Source organism: Malus sylvestris, chromosome 7 (assembly GCF_916048215.2).
Source record: "Malus sylvestris chromosome 7, drMalSylv7.2, whole genome shotgun sequence".
Lineage (NCBI taxonomy): Eukaryota > Viridiplantae > Streptophyta > Magnoliopsida > Rosales > Rosaceae > Malus > Malus sylvestris.
The window spans coordinates 26200500-26215875 of NC_062266.1; the positions used below are offsets into that span (position 1 = coordinate 26200500).

The 15376-nt window shown below is 33.8% G+C and overlaps 2 protein-coding genes across 2 annotated transcripts in view; both read left to right on the plus strand.

The window, feature by feature from the left end:
• The window catches only part of LOC126629298 (protein MAEA homolog), a 65153-nt gene that overhangs the window by 19176 nt on the left and 30601 nt on the right, over positions 1-15376 (plus strand). The gene's annotated exons all lie outside the window — the stretch shown is intronic.
• On the plus strand, positions 4316-12027 carry LOC126629303 (probable cinnamyl alcohol dehydrogenase 9). The gene is made up of 5 exons (XM_050299307.1): positions 4316-4555; positions 8930-9043; positions 10046-10565; positions 11029-11182; positions 11578-12027. The coding sequence occupies exons 1-5, from the start codon at positions 4458-4460 to the stop codon at positions 11772-11774; spliced, it is 1083 nt and encodes a 360-aa protein (XP_050155264.1). The 5' UTR covers positions 4316-4457; the 3' UTR covers positions 11775-12027.

Here is a 15376-nt window from a genome sequence, read left to right on the forward strand (position 1 = left end):
TAAGGACTTGAAAATCCTTGTTGATCGAGACTTGTATAGGTAATTAGTCGACTTTGAAGCAATTCCGTTTATTCAAACTAAAGGTGCTCCACAATCGGCTGACTTTAAGGCAACAATGTTGTTTATCCAAACTGAAGATGTCACCGTTTACCTTCACAGTGATGTTTATCCAAACTGAAGATGTGTTGGCGGGAAAAAAGAAAATAAAAATCTCAAGGTTGTTAAAAGTGCCAAGTCCATGGATAGTCTTATTGAGATTAATCCATACGACATCTTTATAACTTATTAATACATTTGATAATTAGTAAGTAATTTTCAACAATTGCCTTTTTGTACATCATTTGAATGATATAAACTAATGAGACAAAATAATTTGTTGAATCCATTCTCGTCATTTAGCCGTTCTAGACTCAGGTAGAGTTTGTTGTGCCTGTGAGTATGATTCCCATCATTGAGCTTTGGTCTTCCATTCACTTGACCACCCTTTCACTTTCTCCCTTTGAACTTCTATGCATTCATCGTTGATCCTTCAGCTTCCAACTTGTGTATAACAGGAGTGGTGCACAACCATTGAGCATCGGCTTATGCAGCCAAATGGTTAAGGACAAGTATTATTTTTCATTAGAAAACAAAAATAAAAGTGGCCAAACCATAATGAAGAGGAGGCCAACGATGTTTTACTCTGAGCTAAAATATTTTTGTATAAAAAATTTTCAATTCGACCTCGCTCAAGTCGAATAAAGGATTATCTCTAATTATTCTTGACTTGGCAAAATGTTTTCAATTTTCGGCCGCCAAAAGCGTTGAGTTATTATGCCCCGAGCATAATTACTTTGCTAATTTCAAATTTTATCTCGAACAACTTAGCTGAACAAGATTGCTCCATATTGAGGGTATCGCCAATAACCATATCAAAACTGACATGGCTTCTTCGTTTGAAGTCGTGTTTTGGCTTTGGTCGTCATCTAAGCATTTATTCAACGAATCACCTTCTGAGTCAATTTTTATATTTGGCATAGAAACTTGAATATTTTCTTCCAGGCCAACCATATTTTCCTTTTCAAATGACAAAACAAGTCTCCTAAATCTTTCCTCGACCAAATTGACAATCTTCATAGGTTGAAGCTTGATTGTGGCAGGATCAGAAAATTGAACCTCGGCTTTTCGATCCAACCAAACTTTGAAGGAAATTGACTTGTATGCAAAAACAAAAGGAAAAAAAATTTCCTCATCTAGCCATGCATTAAAATGGGCTTTATCTTCTTTTAACCATTGTTCTTACAGTGCGCTATAAGCTTTTACTTTTATCATTTTGGAGAAAGATTTTTTCCTTTCTTCATGTGCGTTATGTTTCGCCTCATGTTGAATTCGAAGGTCGTCCAATCGGCTGACTAAAGCTGGATTCATAATATAGGAATATCATATAAGCTTCGTAGTATTAGCAGTAGATCCCACCGAGCGTGAGAAAATGTTGCCCCAAAAAATACCAAGACTACATACTGCGCAGACCGAGTAATAAACAAGCTAACTGCATCTTTCTTGTGAATGAGTGCATGCCAACTCACGACCAAACTCAGTTGAGCGAGTAGAATAGATGTGGTGGCGGTGTCGAATGCGCTGCTGACTTCTCTTCTCGAGCAATCACAACAGAGGAAGGAACACATCTCGGCCTTGAGTTTTCACTGTGCTGAACACTGGGTAACCTCATGACACATCACTTTGTCGAGAAGCTAATGAGATGACATCTTTATAAGAAAGAGTTAGAAACTCTTCACTTGCTAAGACTTGAATAGATAACCAAATAACCATAAGCAATGTTGTTAATCCAAACTAAAGATGTCGCCGATTGTCGATACAATGCTGTTAATCCAAACTGAAGATGGGTTAACAGAAAGGTCATGATATTTAGTAATCTTTCAGGGTGTGAGAAAAGTTCGTGTAGAGCGAGATCATGTGTAAAACGTTTGTTTGTTTGTTGAATTACAGGGTTTTTGTTTTCTTGTTGCAGAGCCACTTCTATTTTATAGAATGGCTATAATTTGGCGATAAGTTATGGGAAATGTTATTGGTGCTTCAAAATTCTCATCTACACTCTCCACAAGTATATTTTCCTTTCCAAATATAAAAAGTTTAGAATGTATAATCAGAATTTTAGAGTACCAATAACAATTTTCTAAGTTCCAAAGCTAATTCGAATTGCAGCACGCTCCCAGAGCTTTTTCCCATTCTACTGTCTGATTATCTGATACCCAAGTTCAGATAATAGAAGTTTTCAAAGAGAGAAAAAAAAAAGTTCAGATAATATTTCAAAACAAATCACATTTGGGCCTACGTGCCTGGTGAGATTTACTTCCCCTTTCGGATGAGACTTTAGGCTTGATAAAGTCCATCTGCTAATGTTTTCAAAAAAAAAAAAAAAAAAGAAAAAGAAAAAAGAAGTCTATCTGCTCATTATTTCTTAAGAAAACTAATGAAAATGGTTTGAAAACTTTGAGTTTTAACGATAAGGCCAAAATAAAAGGTAAAGTGAATAGTACTATGATTGATTTTTTAGTGTTAAATTATAGTTTTTCGTTAAAGTGAACAAAACCGAGAACTTTTCGTTAAAATTCCTTCTTTTTTTGTCTCATATGTTGCATGCATATCCACATAAGAAAAATCTCAAACCCACTTAAATGTGCTACCCACCATCTCCACGCAGTCTTCTTGGAGATAGCACGCGTGCTTATCACCAAACCATTAGCACAAGCTAATCATCAACCCATCCATTCTTAACAGAACAATACTTAGCTACTCAAAGATGATTAGGAACTCCAAATTAAAATTTTTAGTGTTTTAATTACAAAGTTTTGTGCTTATAATCAGAACCGTTTATATTATGAATCACACTGTAAAGATTATCTCTGCAAAAAATAAATTAAGACTAAGGTTGTTTAGTCAATCTATTGTAGCAATACATAAACGGTTTGTAATGCTTTTATCAATACTGTTCATTTGTTTTTAAACAGTTTGATGACTAAACGACTTTAGTTTTAATTGATTTTTTGCAAAGGCGATCTTTATAGAGTGATTTATAATATGAACGGTTCTGATTATAAACACGAAATTCTATAAATTGACAACGAACAATTTTGAGAAATTTTAAGTTGGAGTTCTCGCTCATCTTTGAGTAGCCAAATATTGTTCTTCTTAACCTCTACAATTTTTATCCATCAACGGAATGCACGGCATGGATGATCATTATGTTGTTGTTGAAAATGTTTAAGATGATTTTATACAACATTAAAAGATAATGATTATGATTGAAAATCACAACATTATCCTTCAATAATCACATTAGAATAATTATGAGAACAACTCTCACATCCAACAGTCTATGACACCATTCATCCAATGGCCTCGATTGTTTGGGTTGTTCATTTAATACTTGGTACAAACAATATTAAATCGGAATTTTTTTTTTTTATAAAATCAATAAAAAAAAGTTAATTAAACACCCGCTCCTATTTATTCATTATGTATTAGTAAACGTGAACAAGTAAAATATTAGAATAATTCTCTTTCCTTTCATATTCACAAAAGTCATGTATATTCTTTTAAATAAATTGACATTTTATTACAAAGGATGTTAATTGTTACCAAATTCGTTGATTTGTGCAATACATATAGGCGACTCATAATCTCTAAATTTAAATGAGTATTTGCAAGATGATCTCTACTTGATGGTTAAAAAAATTAACAGTTTCAATTGTAAAATTATATGGTAAAATACCCACACTCTTACGACTCAGGTTGAATTATATCATTGTGGGCTGAAAACTATTTGGCTTGTGAAATCGCCATTGGGCCGAAAATCACGAGCCTTCAACTCGAGTTATCTTTTCTCAGCCTCAACAACCTACTTACTTAGTGACTGACCATTATGGAGAGATTTTTCAATGTGATTGTCATACGGGATGGTACACCACATATCATTATATAAATAAATGATGAGATATGAGTGTTAAAAGGTTAATAACTTAAAAAATAAAATTTCTCACTATTTACATAAAAACACATGGTGTACCATCAATATTTATGTCACAATTAAAAATTTATCGACCATTATGTGGTAGCCCAAATCTCCTTCTTTAGTAAAATATCTGCACAAGTTAACAAAAATAGGATGTATAAGAAAATTCAAAATTGTATCTCCAAAATGTAACACAAATAGAATTGTATTACCAATAAAGAAAGAAATACAAATTTTCTTTTAGGAAAAATCCAAGATGATCCAGGAAAATATACCCAGAAAAAGAAGAGCATTTATTCTAGACTTTTCATTTGTCCTCTATTTAAGCGGGTACATTGAGTGAGTGGTCACGTCCCTGCATTTTCATGGTGTAGCACTGCTTGTCAGTGGCAGAGACCAGAGAGAGGGGGAGAGAGAGAGAAGGGAGAGTGAGAGGAAGAAGAAAATGGCAAAATCACCAGAAGAAGAACACCCACAGAAGGCTTTTGGGTGGGCTGCCAGAGACTCTTCTGGAATACTTTCACCATTTCGTTTCTCCAGAAGGTATATTTTCCCTTTGTTTTTTTTACTCTTATATATAGATGTAGGTATATCTCTCACCTTCTCTATTTTTTCATAAATATTACATTACCATTTTTTAATATAAAAGGACAAGGTTGATCCAAAGTTCCAAACCAATCCTGCAAAATGATCTATGTGGTTAGAAGACTATATTAAAAATTAGAGATCTTTGTTTGGCTCATAATTTAATGTTTTTATTTTTATTTTGTAGCTTAATAATATTCTATGTGGTATGCAGCGTTTTTTTTTACTAATATTTATTTTATCGTTTATTTGTTATAAGTTGTGTGGTGTAGTTATCTTTGCTTGGTCATTTAACATAATTTATTGTTTGACAAAAAAAAATGTTTGAAGACCAAACTTTAAAATTAAATTTGTAAATCAAATGATTTATCATCAATAAGAAATAAACAAGTTAATTAACATTTACGTAATAATTCAATCATCAACAACTTCATCATTTACAACATTTAATTTAAAATTTGGTCTCATTAACATTTCTCTTTTTTTTTTTTAATTTATTTTTTAATTTTTTAAGGATGAAGGAATGTGCTAAGTCTTATAATGGGCTAGCAATAATGTGGTTCAAATTCGCTTTTGGCGAGAATCGAACCTAAAACGTCTCACTTACAAATAAAAAGTAATACTACTAGACCGTAGTACTGAGTGACTAGACTGTAGTACTGAGTGACTAGGAGCCTAGCATTACCCTCTTTGCTTTGCTTTTGGAAATGCTATACTCAATTAAAAGCCTTTAAGTCATTAAAAATGGCTGCATTGAATTCTATTTTCATTTTTGTTTTCAACTAGAAAATATTGCATGTAATTGAGAAAACAACTTCAAATTTTCTCGTGTGTTTTCTTAACTTAATTGTCAGAATATGAGTATAAAAGTGATTGTTATTGCCGGTTGATCCAAATTGGTGCAGAAAAGTCTTATGAAAAGATGATTACTTTGTTCGAATTTACATGGAATTGGACTATTATGTAAACTCCCTTTTACCACTTATAATTTGATAAGGAAATTATTTTGGTATTCTATGTGAATTATAATAGGAGAATCATATGGATTGTTGAGTAACCATAGCACATCCATCTATTTGTACTATTATATGTACTATCTCTCTAATAGAGGTGAGGTCCACAAACACATGGTTTCTAGGTTAGACCATCTCCAATCCTGACCTAAAACCTAAAAATATTTAACCTAGAAAATTTAGGTTTTAGCCTAGAAACAGCTTTTCTACTCCAACCCTTTTGGCCTAAAATTTTAGTCCCAGATTATCAAAAAATGAATTAAGGCTAATTTTTTTAAAATTAACTTTTTTAAAAAAAAATTATGTAGACTATCCTAAATTAATTTTATGAACATTTTTACCTAAAAATATTTAAATTCCGATAAATTTTGAAAAATCACTAAATCAATACATGAAAATCATGATAAACCACATAAACTTTAAAAAAAAAATTATTCTAGCCGTTGGAAAAAAAATATTTAAATTCCAAAAATTTTAAGATTATTTTAGCCATTGGATTTAAATTTGAACAGTTAGATCTTTTTTTTTTACCATTAGATTTGATTATATTCGATTTAAGCTGTTGGATTCAATAAATATATAAATATAAAACAAAAAAAAATTGAATGTGGACCGTTGGATTAACCAACGGTCCAATTACCACCACCACCCGATGAAGAAAAGTAGTCGTTGGCTACAGGACAAGGTCCACTTTTCACTCTCATCTGTGGGTCCCAGCAGCTTTTGTGGGCTAAATTTGTGACCTATATTTGCCTTCATTTTAAGTTTTAGGTTTTAGGTTTTAGGTTTGGTTTAGGTTTTGGGTTGGAGTGGATTTGGAGGGGAAAAAAAGGGGAAATTTTAGGTTATAAGCCACCATTGGAGATGGTCTTAGACCATCTCCAACCCTGACCTATAACCTAAATTTTCCCATTTTTTTCCCCCCAAATCCACTCCAACCCAAAACCTAAACCAAACATAAAACCTAAAACTTAAAATGAAGGCAAATATAGGTCACAAATTTAGCCCACAAAAGCTGCTGGGACCCACGGATGAAAGTGAAAAGTGGGTCTTGTCCTGTAGCCAACGACTACTTTTCTTCATCGGGTGGTGGTGGTAATTGGACCGTTGGTTAATCCAACGGTCCACATTCAATTTTTGTTTGTTTTATATTTATATATTTATTGAATCCAACGGTTTAAATCGAATATAATCAAATCTAACGGTAAAAAAAAAGATCTAACGGTCTAAATTTAAATCCAATGGCTAGAATAATCTTAAAATTTATGTGGTTTATTAATTGTCTTTTTTTTTTTTTAAGTTTATGTGGTTTATCATGATTTTCATGTATTGATTTAGTGATTTTTCAAAATTTATCGGAATTTAAATATTTTTAGGTTAAAATGTTCATAAAATTAATTTAGGATAGTCTACATAATTTTTTTTTTAAAAAAAAGTTAATTTAAAAAAAAATAGCCTTAATTCATTTTTTGATAATCTGGGGCTCAAATTTTAGGCCAAAAGGGTTGGAGTAGAAAAGCTGTTTCTGGGCTAAAACCTAAATTTTCTGGGCTAAATATTTTTAGATTTTAGGTCAGGGTTGGAGATGGTCTTAGGGAGTGATACAAATGATGGTACTGCTCTCATAGCATGTAAGAATAACATTTTTTTATGGATTGTTTGTCTATATAAATAGTGGTCACTGCTCTCATGGCATGTAAGAATAGCATTTCTTTATGGATTGTTGTCTATATAAATAGTGGCCACTACTCTCATAGCAAAACATGCTCTTTATTGGACTTAGACCAATTGTAAGTCAAGCATATTTTTCTGTAAGAGAGGAAAAGTTTACTAATGAAATCGACTATGACTTCATCTTCTTCGTTTGTTAAGTCAAATTTATTTCTTACACTTACAAGTGAGAAAATTAACAAATTAACCTCTTTCTGTTGTTGCCTTCAAATTAAACTTACATTTATGTTACTCTCCGGTAAGATTTTTTTATGGGAAAATTAGGTTCACATCCTTCTTTTTGTTACTTCATTGATTAAAATCCTATTCATTTTCAATTTTTGATCAAGGTCCTTGGGTATTAATAACATCATTAATTATTTGAATAATAAAATATTTTTATTTTTAAATATATTCCTTTAATGTTAAAAATGTTACAATTAGTATATTTATATTTATGGCTAAATTTTGTTATCATATAATTTTATTTTTAGTTTGTACCTATTTTTAATTTGCAAATATTTTTTAATTTGTACCAATTTTCTTTTCATTTTTAATTTGTACCCATATATTAGTTCCTTTTTGTGCCCATATTTTTTAAAGTTTTATTTGTGTTTGTACCCATGTGTATACCGTCACGTGACATTGTATATTTAATCAATAATAGAAAAATTACATATGGTATATTTATGTTTTATGCCTAAACTTTGTATCATATATTTATATTTTTAGTTTGTACCCACTTTTAATTTGCAACATTTTTTTTTAAATTTGTAGTATTTTCTTTTTAGTTTTATTTTGTACCCATGTACTAATTTCTTTTAGCGCCTATATTTTTAAAAATTCATTTGTATTAATAAATTTTAATCTTTTATTTGTACCCTAATTTATTTCTAATGTACCCATTCTTCTTTATTAATGTACCACTTTGTTATATGTGAAATGTACCAATTTTTTTGTAAAATGTACCAATTTTTTTAACACTATGGATACATTCTTTTGCCATTTATTATTTCTTATTTTTACATATTTTTTATCCATTTATTCAATTAAAATGTTTGAATTTTTTTATTGTAACCGTTTCTAATAGTATTATAATGAGGGATTTTAAATTTATAGGATTATAAATCTCATAAAATATCAAATAATTAATGTCAAAACTATAAAAATATAAATATTAATAGTAATATAATGAGGTGTACAAAGTCAAGGGACCTTGATCAAACTTTGAATAATATTAAGGTTTTAATCAAAGAATGTTAAGGATTAGGGACCGCATCCAAAATATCCTTTTTTTTATTTTATTTTGATACAAACAATATTCATATTCTAGTTTAAGCTAATATGACCTACAAAGAGAGATTTGAACTCGGATGTGTACGCGAACGACATTCGCTCTAGGCAATGTGGTTTCCCCGCGTCTTCCACATATGGTTGTTTCTAAAAGTAAAATGCAAAACTCTGAATCTTTTCATGTAGTTAATATTAAAGATAGAAGCTGGGGTTTGATGAAGGGTATCACTCCCCAAGTGATAAATGTTGTTTTACCAAAACATACCGACACAAATAGTGATAACAACTGAGATGATGATGTTTATGTTTATTGTAGGGAAAATGCTGATGATGATGTAACAATCAAGGTCCTCTTCTGTGGGGTTTGCCATTCAGACTTACATTCTGCCAAGAACGAATGGGGTTTCACCAACTTCCCTGTTGTGCCGGGGTATTTCGTTAACTCAGATCACTCTGTAACTTTCTCCAATTATATCCGATGGCAATGTGGTTTCATTAATCGCAAAACCGAGCGCAATGGTATTTTAGAATTCATACAATTGACCCCACTTACTGGGATAAGGTTTTGTTATTGTTGTTGTATATCTCATGGCTTTGATTTTTTTTGTCTACAACAACAACAACAACAACAACAACAAAGCCTTATCCCACTAAGTGGGGTCGGCTATAGGAATCCTAAAACGCCACTGCGCTCGGTTTTGTGTCATGTCTTCCGTTAGATCCAAGTAGTCCAAGTCTTTTCTTAGAGTCTTTTTCCAGGTCTTCCTAGGTCTTCCTCTACCCCTTTGACCTTGAGCCTTTGTCTTATAGTCACATCTTCTAACCGGAGTATCTGTAGGTCTTAGTTTCACATGTCCAAACCACCTTAACTGATTTTCTATCATCTTATCTTCAATTTCGATTACTCCTAATTTACCTCGGAATTCCTTGTTCCTAATCGTGTTATTTCTTGTGTGCCCACACATCCAACGAAGCATTCTCTTCTCCGCTATACTCATTTTGTGTACATGTTGATGCTTCATTGTCTGTAGGTCTTTGAAGATTTTTTGTGTAACAAAAGTAAAATTTATTGAAGCGTCGCATGTTCTGTTATATTTTACATCACCTGTCCATTTAGAATTCACCTACTTAGAATCGTAGATAAATGAATTTCATTATATTGGACTGATTGGAGAACAGCAGTATATATGAAATGATAATAGGTGATTGCCACTCTTGCAGAATATCAGCTTAGCATGCATATTACCGTTAATTAATATTTTTCATCTAAAAATGGTTGTGTTTTCTGACCAAATATCATCTTAAAAGTCGCATTGACGCGTCGGAATTGCTTGTGGATTCTATATGCTTTTTTCAGCAAATCGTTTCTATTATCCTTAAAAAAGAAAAACACTTTCCTTTATGCGTTTGAGATTTTCAGTTGATTTTGCAGGCATGAAATTGTTGGTGTTGTGACCAATACTGGGAACAATGTGGAGAAATTCAAAGTAGGAGATCGTGTAGGAGTTGGGGTCATAGTGGGTTCCTGCATGAAATGTGGTACTTGCCAAGAGGACTTGGAGAATTATTGCCCTCAAGTAATATACACCTATAACTCACACTATCATGACCATGACCGAACAAAAACTTATGGTGGTTATTCTGATATGATTGTTGTTCACCATCGCTATGTGCTCCGCTTTCCTGATAACTTACCCCCTGATGCGGGTGCACCACTTTTATGTGCTGGGATCACTGCGTACAGTCCAATGAAATATTATGGAATGACCGAGCCCGGAAAGCATTTGGGTGTGGCGGGACTTGGCGGGCTTGGTCACATCACTGTGAAGATTGGTAAGGCATTTGGTTTGAAAGTGACTGTCATCAGTTCCTCCCCAGCAAAGGAGGATGAGGCAATTAAGACACTTGGGGCTGATTCTTTTCTTCTTTTAAGTGACCATGCCAAATTGAAGGTAATGATAAACAATAAAAAAGTGAAAATATATGTAATATGTGTGTTTCAGTGTACCTCTCCCAGACCCTGCGTAAAGCGGGAGCCTTGTGCACTGGGTACGACCTTTTTATGTGTGTTTCAGTGTATGTGGATGTGTACATATGCGTGTGTGTGTTTGTGTATAGACGTTCACCTTTAGTTAAAGGACGGACGTCATGCTATGCAGAGAACAACTGTGAATATTTATATCACAACAAAGATTACTGCGAATGTGAGAACGAAACAAAGCTCTTTGATACGACAATCTAAAGGCACTGTTCTCTTGAATTTCAAAAAACAATCTATAAGGAAAAGAAAGAATTGATTGTGCTGCATGTTCTGCAGATGGATGCCACAATGTTCTTATGGTTCCTCTTCTCAGAATACTGAAAGTTTAGTCCATTTCCTAATTACTTGTACTAAATTTTTGCTTAACTACTCAGGAAGCAATGGGTAGCATGGATTATATCATTGACACAGTGTCTGCAGTTCATGCCCTTGCTCCATTAATCGGTCTACTGAAGCTGAACGGGAAGCTGGTCACCGTGGGTTTGCCTGACAAGCCCCTGGAATTGCCTATCTTCCCTTTAGTTTTGGGTATGGTTCTACAACAACTTGACTGTTTCTCTTATAAATTATCTTCTGATAGAATTTGCATTTTTTTTCCGTACATAGGAAAGGATATACCACTTAGTGGGATGAGGCTTTGTTGTTGTTGTTGTGTATTGGAAAGGATATAGATGTGCAAATTTAACCTGCTTTCCAGACTTATATCTGGAGAAAGATAAAATGTTAAATTGCTTGAAGATTTATCCATGAATTCTAAACAAATAGTAATTAACAAACTGCTTAATTTTATCCCTCTGATGGTTTGTTTTGAACTTTGGTGCATGTTAAACCCATCCAGGTATAGTGAACACCGAGCGTTCTAGAAACATGAACTAATACTCAATTTCCGTAATTTTTCTAATTAATCATGGCATGGCATTCAGGGCGGAAGCTTGTAGGGGGAAGTGACATAGGAGGGATGAAAGAGACGCAGGAGATGCTTGACTTTTGTGCCAAGCACAACATAACCTCAGACATCGAGCTGATTCGAATGGATTACATTAATACAGCAATGGAACGACTTGCCAAATCGGATGTCAGGTATCGGTTTGTGATCGATGTGGCAAACTCCCTGACTTAGTAGACTGTCTATGATGCCTAGACGGCTATGGTTTTGAGTTGCTGGTGATTAAAAATAAGCTATGTTTGGTAATGATATGGAAGTTTTCGGTGGAGATAACATAAGAAAATTTGTGGTCCTGGACACTTGGTGGTTGTGCCGGTCCAGTTATATTGATCTTCCGCCATTTTCGGTTTGATGTTTCTGAATCTGACGATAGCATACGAATAAACCTTCACCTGCTCCTTTTGCTATTATATTTCTTGTCTATTTACTGCTTGGATTTTGTTGATATGCCTTAGGGTTGATTTGGTATTGCAGTGCTTTGAAAAAAAATTGCTTCTGCTGTGTTGTGAAAATAAGCAATTGTGAAATAAAACAGCAGAATGTTTGGTAAACTTTTTTGTAAAAAGACTTTTGAAAAAAAAAGCAGTATGATAGTGTTTGGTAATTTTTTATGTAAAACAGCTGTGATTGTGAAATGATAAAAAAATGTATAATACTGTATTATTATTATTATTATTATTATGATATTTTATTTAATATTACTATTTTTATGGGAGGATTTTGTGTGGCCGTGAAATCCCTAATCCAAAACCCTAAAAAATCAATAACCTTCCTTACCGTTCAAGAACTACTCGGAAGAGTTGAACTCGCCCCGCGACTCGTTCAAGAAGTACAGCAAGGGCTCCCACCCGCACTTGGAGAAGTTCACGTCTTACGCCCACGATGCCAACTTTGCAAACGCCAACTTCACCAGCTACGGCGTCGACTTGGGCAGCGGTTTGGGCGAGTTCGCCAGCTACGATGACCGAGTCAACGTCCCTAGCCTCGGATTCACATCCTACGACTCGAACGCCAACGACCACCGTCTCTCCTTCACCGGGTATGGCCACGACACCAACTCGGGCTCTGAATCTTTTGCCAGCTACGGAAAATCCGGCAATTCTAACCCAAACCTGTTCACCAGGTACACTGAAGGTTCGAACATAATAGGGTCGGGTTTCACGGGTTACGGAGAGTCCGGGAACGGCCAAAACGATTCGTCAATTTGCCGCTTTTATGTTTTTGATTAATTTATTTATCTTTTGAAGTTTGAGAATTTGGAATTAGTATGCAGGATGATTCGATCTTCAAACCCCGCAAGAATGAGAAATGGAGGAGGGTATTTATGAGATTGTGAAAGTTTCATTAAATTCTACTGTTCACCCTTGAAAAAAAAAAGCTGGTTTTGAGAAGCTGCATCTTTTTGCCATTTTTCAGCTTAAAATGACAGTGACTTTGAAAATAAGCAGAGTTACCAAACACAAATTTTACTTTAGCTTTTTTTCATCTCAGCTTTTTTTAAAATCACCTCAACCCCAAACCATACCCTACTTATTATTTTTCTGTTTCTTATTTTCTAGGTCAAACCAAAGCTCCTAAAGTTTTTGTTAATCTGTGACTTTAACATCTCTAATGAAACAAAGTGTTCGTCAAACAGTCTGACATGTTACATTATGAGACTGTTAATTTTATACTATTGATGTTAATCTAAACTACTAATCCAACAGATTTTATTACAACACGTGGGCTATTTCTATAGTGTGGTTCCATATTTGGAAAGAGGGTATTACCCCCTGCAGATTTCTAGGTCTCTTCTTGTTTGCTTCTGTTTATGGAGATCCTTAAGACTGGTTAACAATTTAACAGTCACCTTTCTTGTTTTCTTTTCAAATCATTGTTATAATTGATTGTTACTGCCACAGATTTATAGAATATTTGCTCATTTTACTCATCAGAGTACATATGGCGGGACAAACCTCTTAGGGCATCTCCATCGGAGAGATGCAAATTTAAAATGTAAAAGCTATATTTACATCCCATTTTATATTTATGGAAAATGAAAATGGGAGTTCTACTCTAATGGCGAAATTTACTTGTCTCAATCCAATGAGAGACACTTGAGTGGACCTACCATTTAAAGTTCAATTCAACAAGACATTTGGTTCCACAAAATTGTGGAGGAAGTCCTACACAAAAATAGTTCGTGACTGATTCAGAAAACATTTTGCTTAAGATGAGAATTGTTCATACTATGCATCACTTTGTAAAGATCATAAATGCAAAAAGTTAATAAAATATAAGATTGTTTGTATCAAACTGTATAAAAACATAAGGTTGTAATCTGAAAAAGAAATATGAACCCTTTATCTATGTAAAAGTACTAGACAACCAAGTTTTAATTGAGTTTTTCCATATTAATTTTTACAAAATATTTTATAATATGAAAAGATTCTGATCATAACATGGTGTTATGTGAATCAGCCACAAATTTTTTTGAGGAGTTCCTTAACAATTTTGTGGAGCCATTTAAAGTATCTCTTCCAATCGAATCAGTTCACACCATCTCACTATAAATATGACATCCATATATCTACACCATTCCATGCGAAGGCAACTGTGGAGCCAAAAATATTCACTAGGCGACATATGGACTTTTGGACAAAAAAGGACAAAAATACCCTCGAGGCATACCGGGTTTCCTACACGCGAGCAGTGGAGAATCATTTTTTCAACCAAGTCAAAAGTGCCTAAAATATGTATCAACTTAAAACCTAATTTATTCATATATTTCCCATTTCATTATTTAGCTAATCAATTAGCTAAATAATATACTTATTCCTTTCATATTTCATAAAATCATAATAATTGACTAATTAAGGGATTATTTACCTAATCAATCCCTTAATTATCAATTTGAAACATCCACTCAAACCTAAAAACACAAGAGGGCCGGCTATCCCATTCAAAACCTAATCCATTACCTTTATTCTACCTTTTCCCACCATTTCTTCCTTTTTAGCCAATCAATACCATAATTACCAAAACATTTCCTTTCATATTCAATTAGCCAATTAATTGGCTAATTAAACCAAAAAATAAAACCTAAAATTCCCACCTAGTAGCCGGCCACATTTTCTCCCTAAAGTTAACCTACCTAGCCCTATAAATAGGTATCTATTTTCACCAAGTGGAGAGGCCAATTCTCTTACAAAAAATCCCAAATATTCTAAACACTATTTCTCTCTAAAATTCTAACTTTGGCATCGGAGGTTCTTCGGCCAAAGCCCCCCCCATTCATCGTGGGCGCGTGAGGCTCTTGGCCTTAACCTAAAGTGCTAGTTGTTTTGTAGGTGCAAAATCGTCCAAGATCGAAGAGGAGAAAATTTGCATCCACAAATTGGTGCTTTCATTGAGAGTTGAAATCTATACTCGTAGAAGACTCTCGCACAAAAAGGTTTTTTCTTTATTTTCTAGTCCATTTGAATATTTTTCATACGTTCTTATTATTAGAATTTTTTACTTGCAAAGGTTCTTTGATAAAACGTATAAGCAAAATATAATGGCTAGAAATTTAGAAAATTCCATAAGTGAAAATTCTAGTGTTCAAGAAATGGGAGTGCGGAGATCCGTGAAGCAAAATGCGACAATAAGGGGAGCGACATCACCACCACGAGTTTCCACCATGGGAACCACCGCGGTGGCTACCTCGCCACTCACGGCGAAGTCCATGGTGCCTTCACCACGGCCACCATGGGAACCACCGCGGTGGCTACTTCGGTAGCCATTCGTGGCGAGGT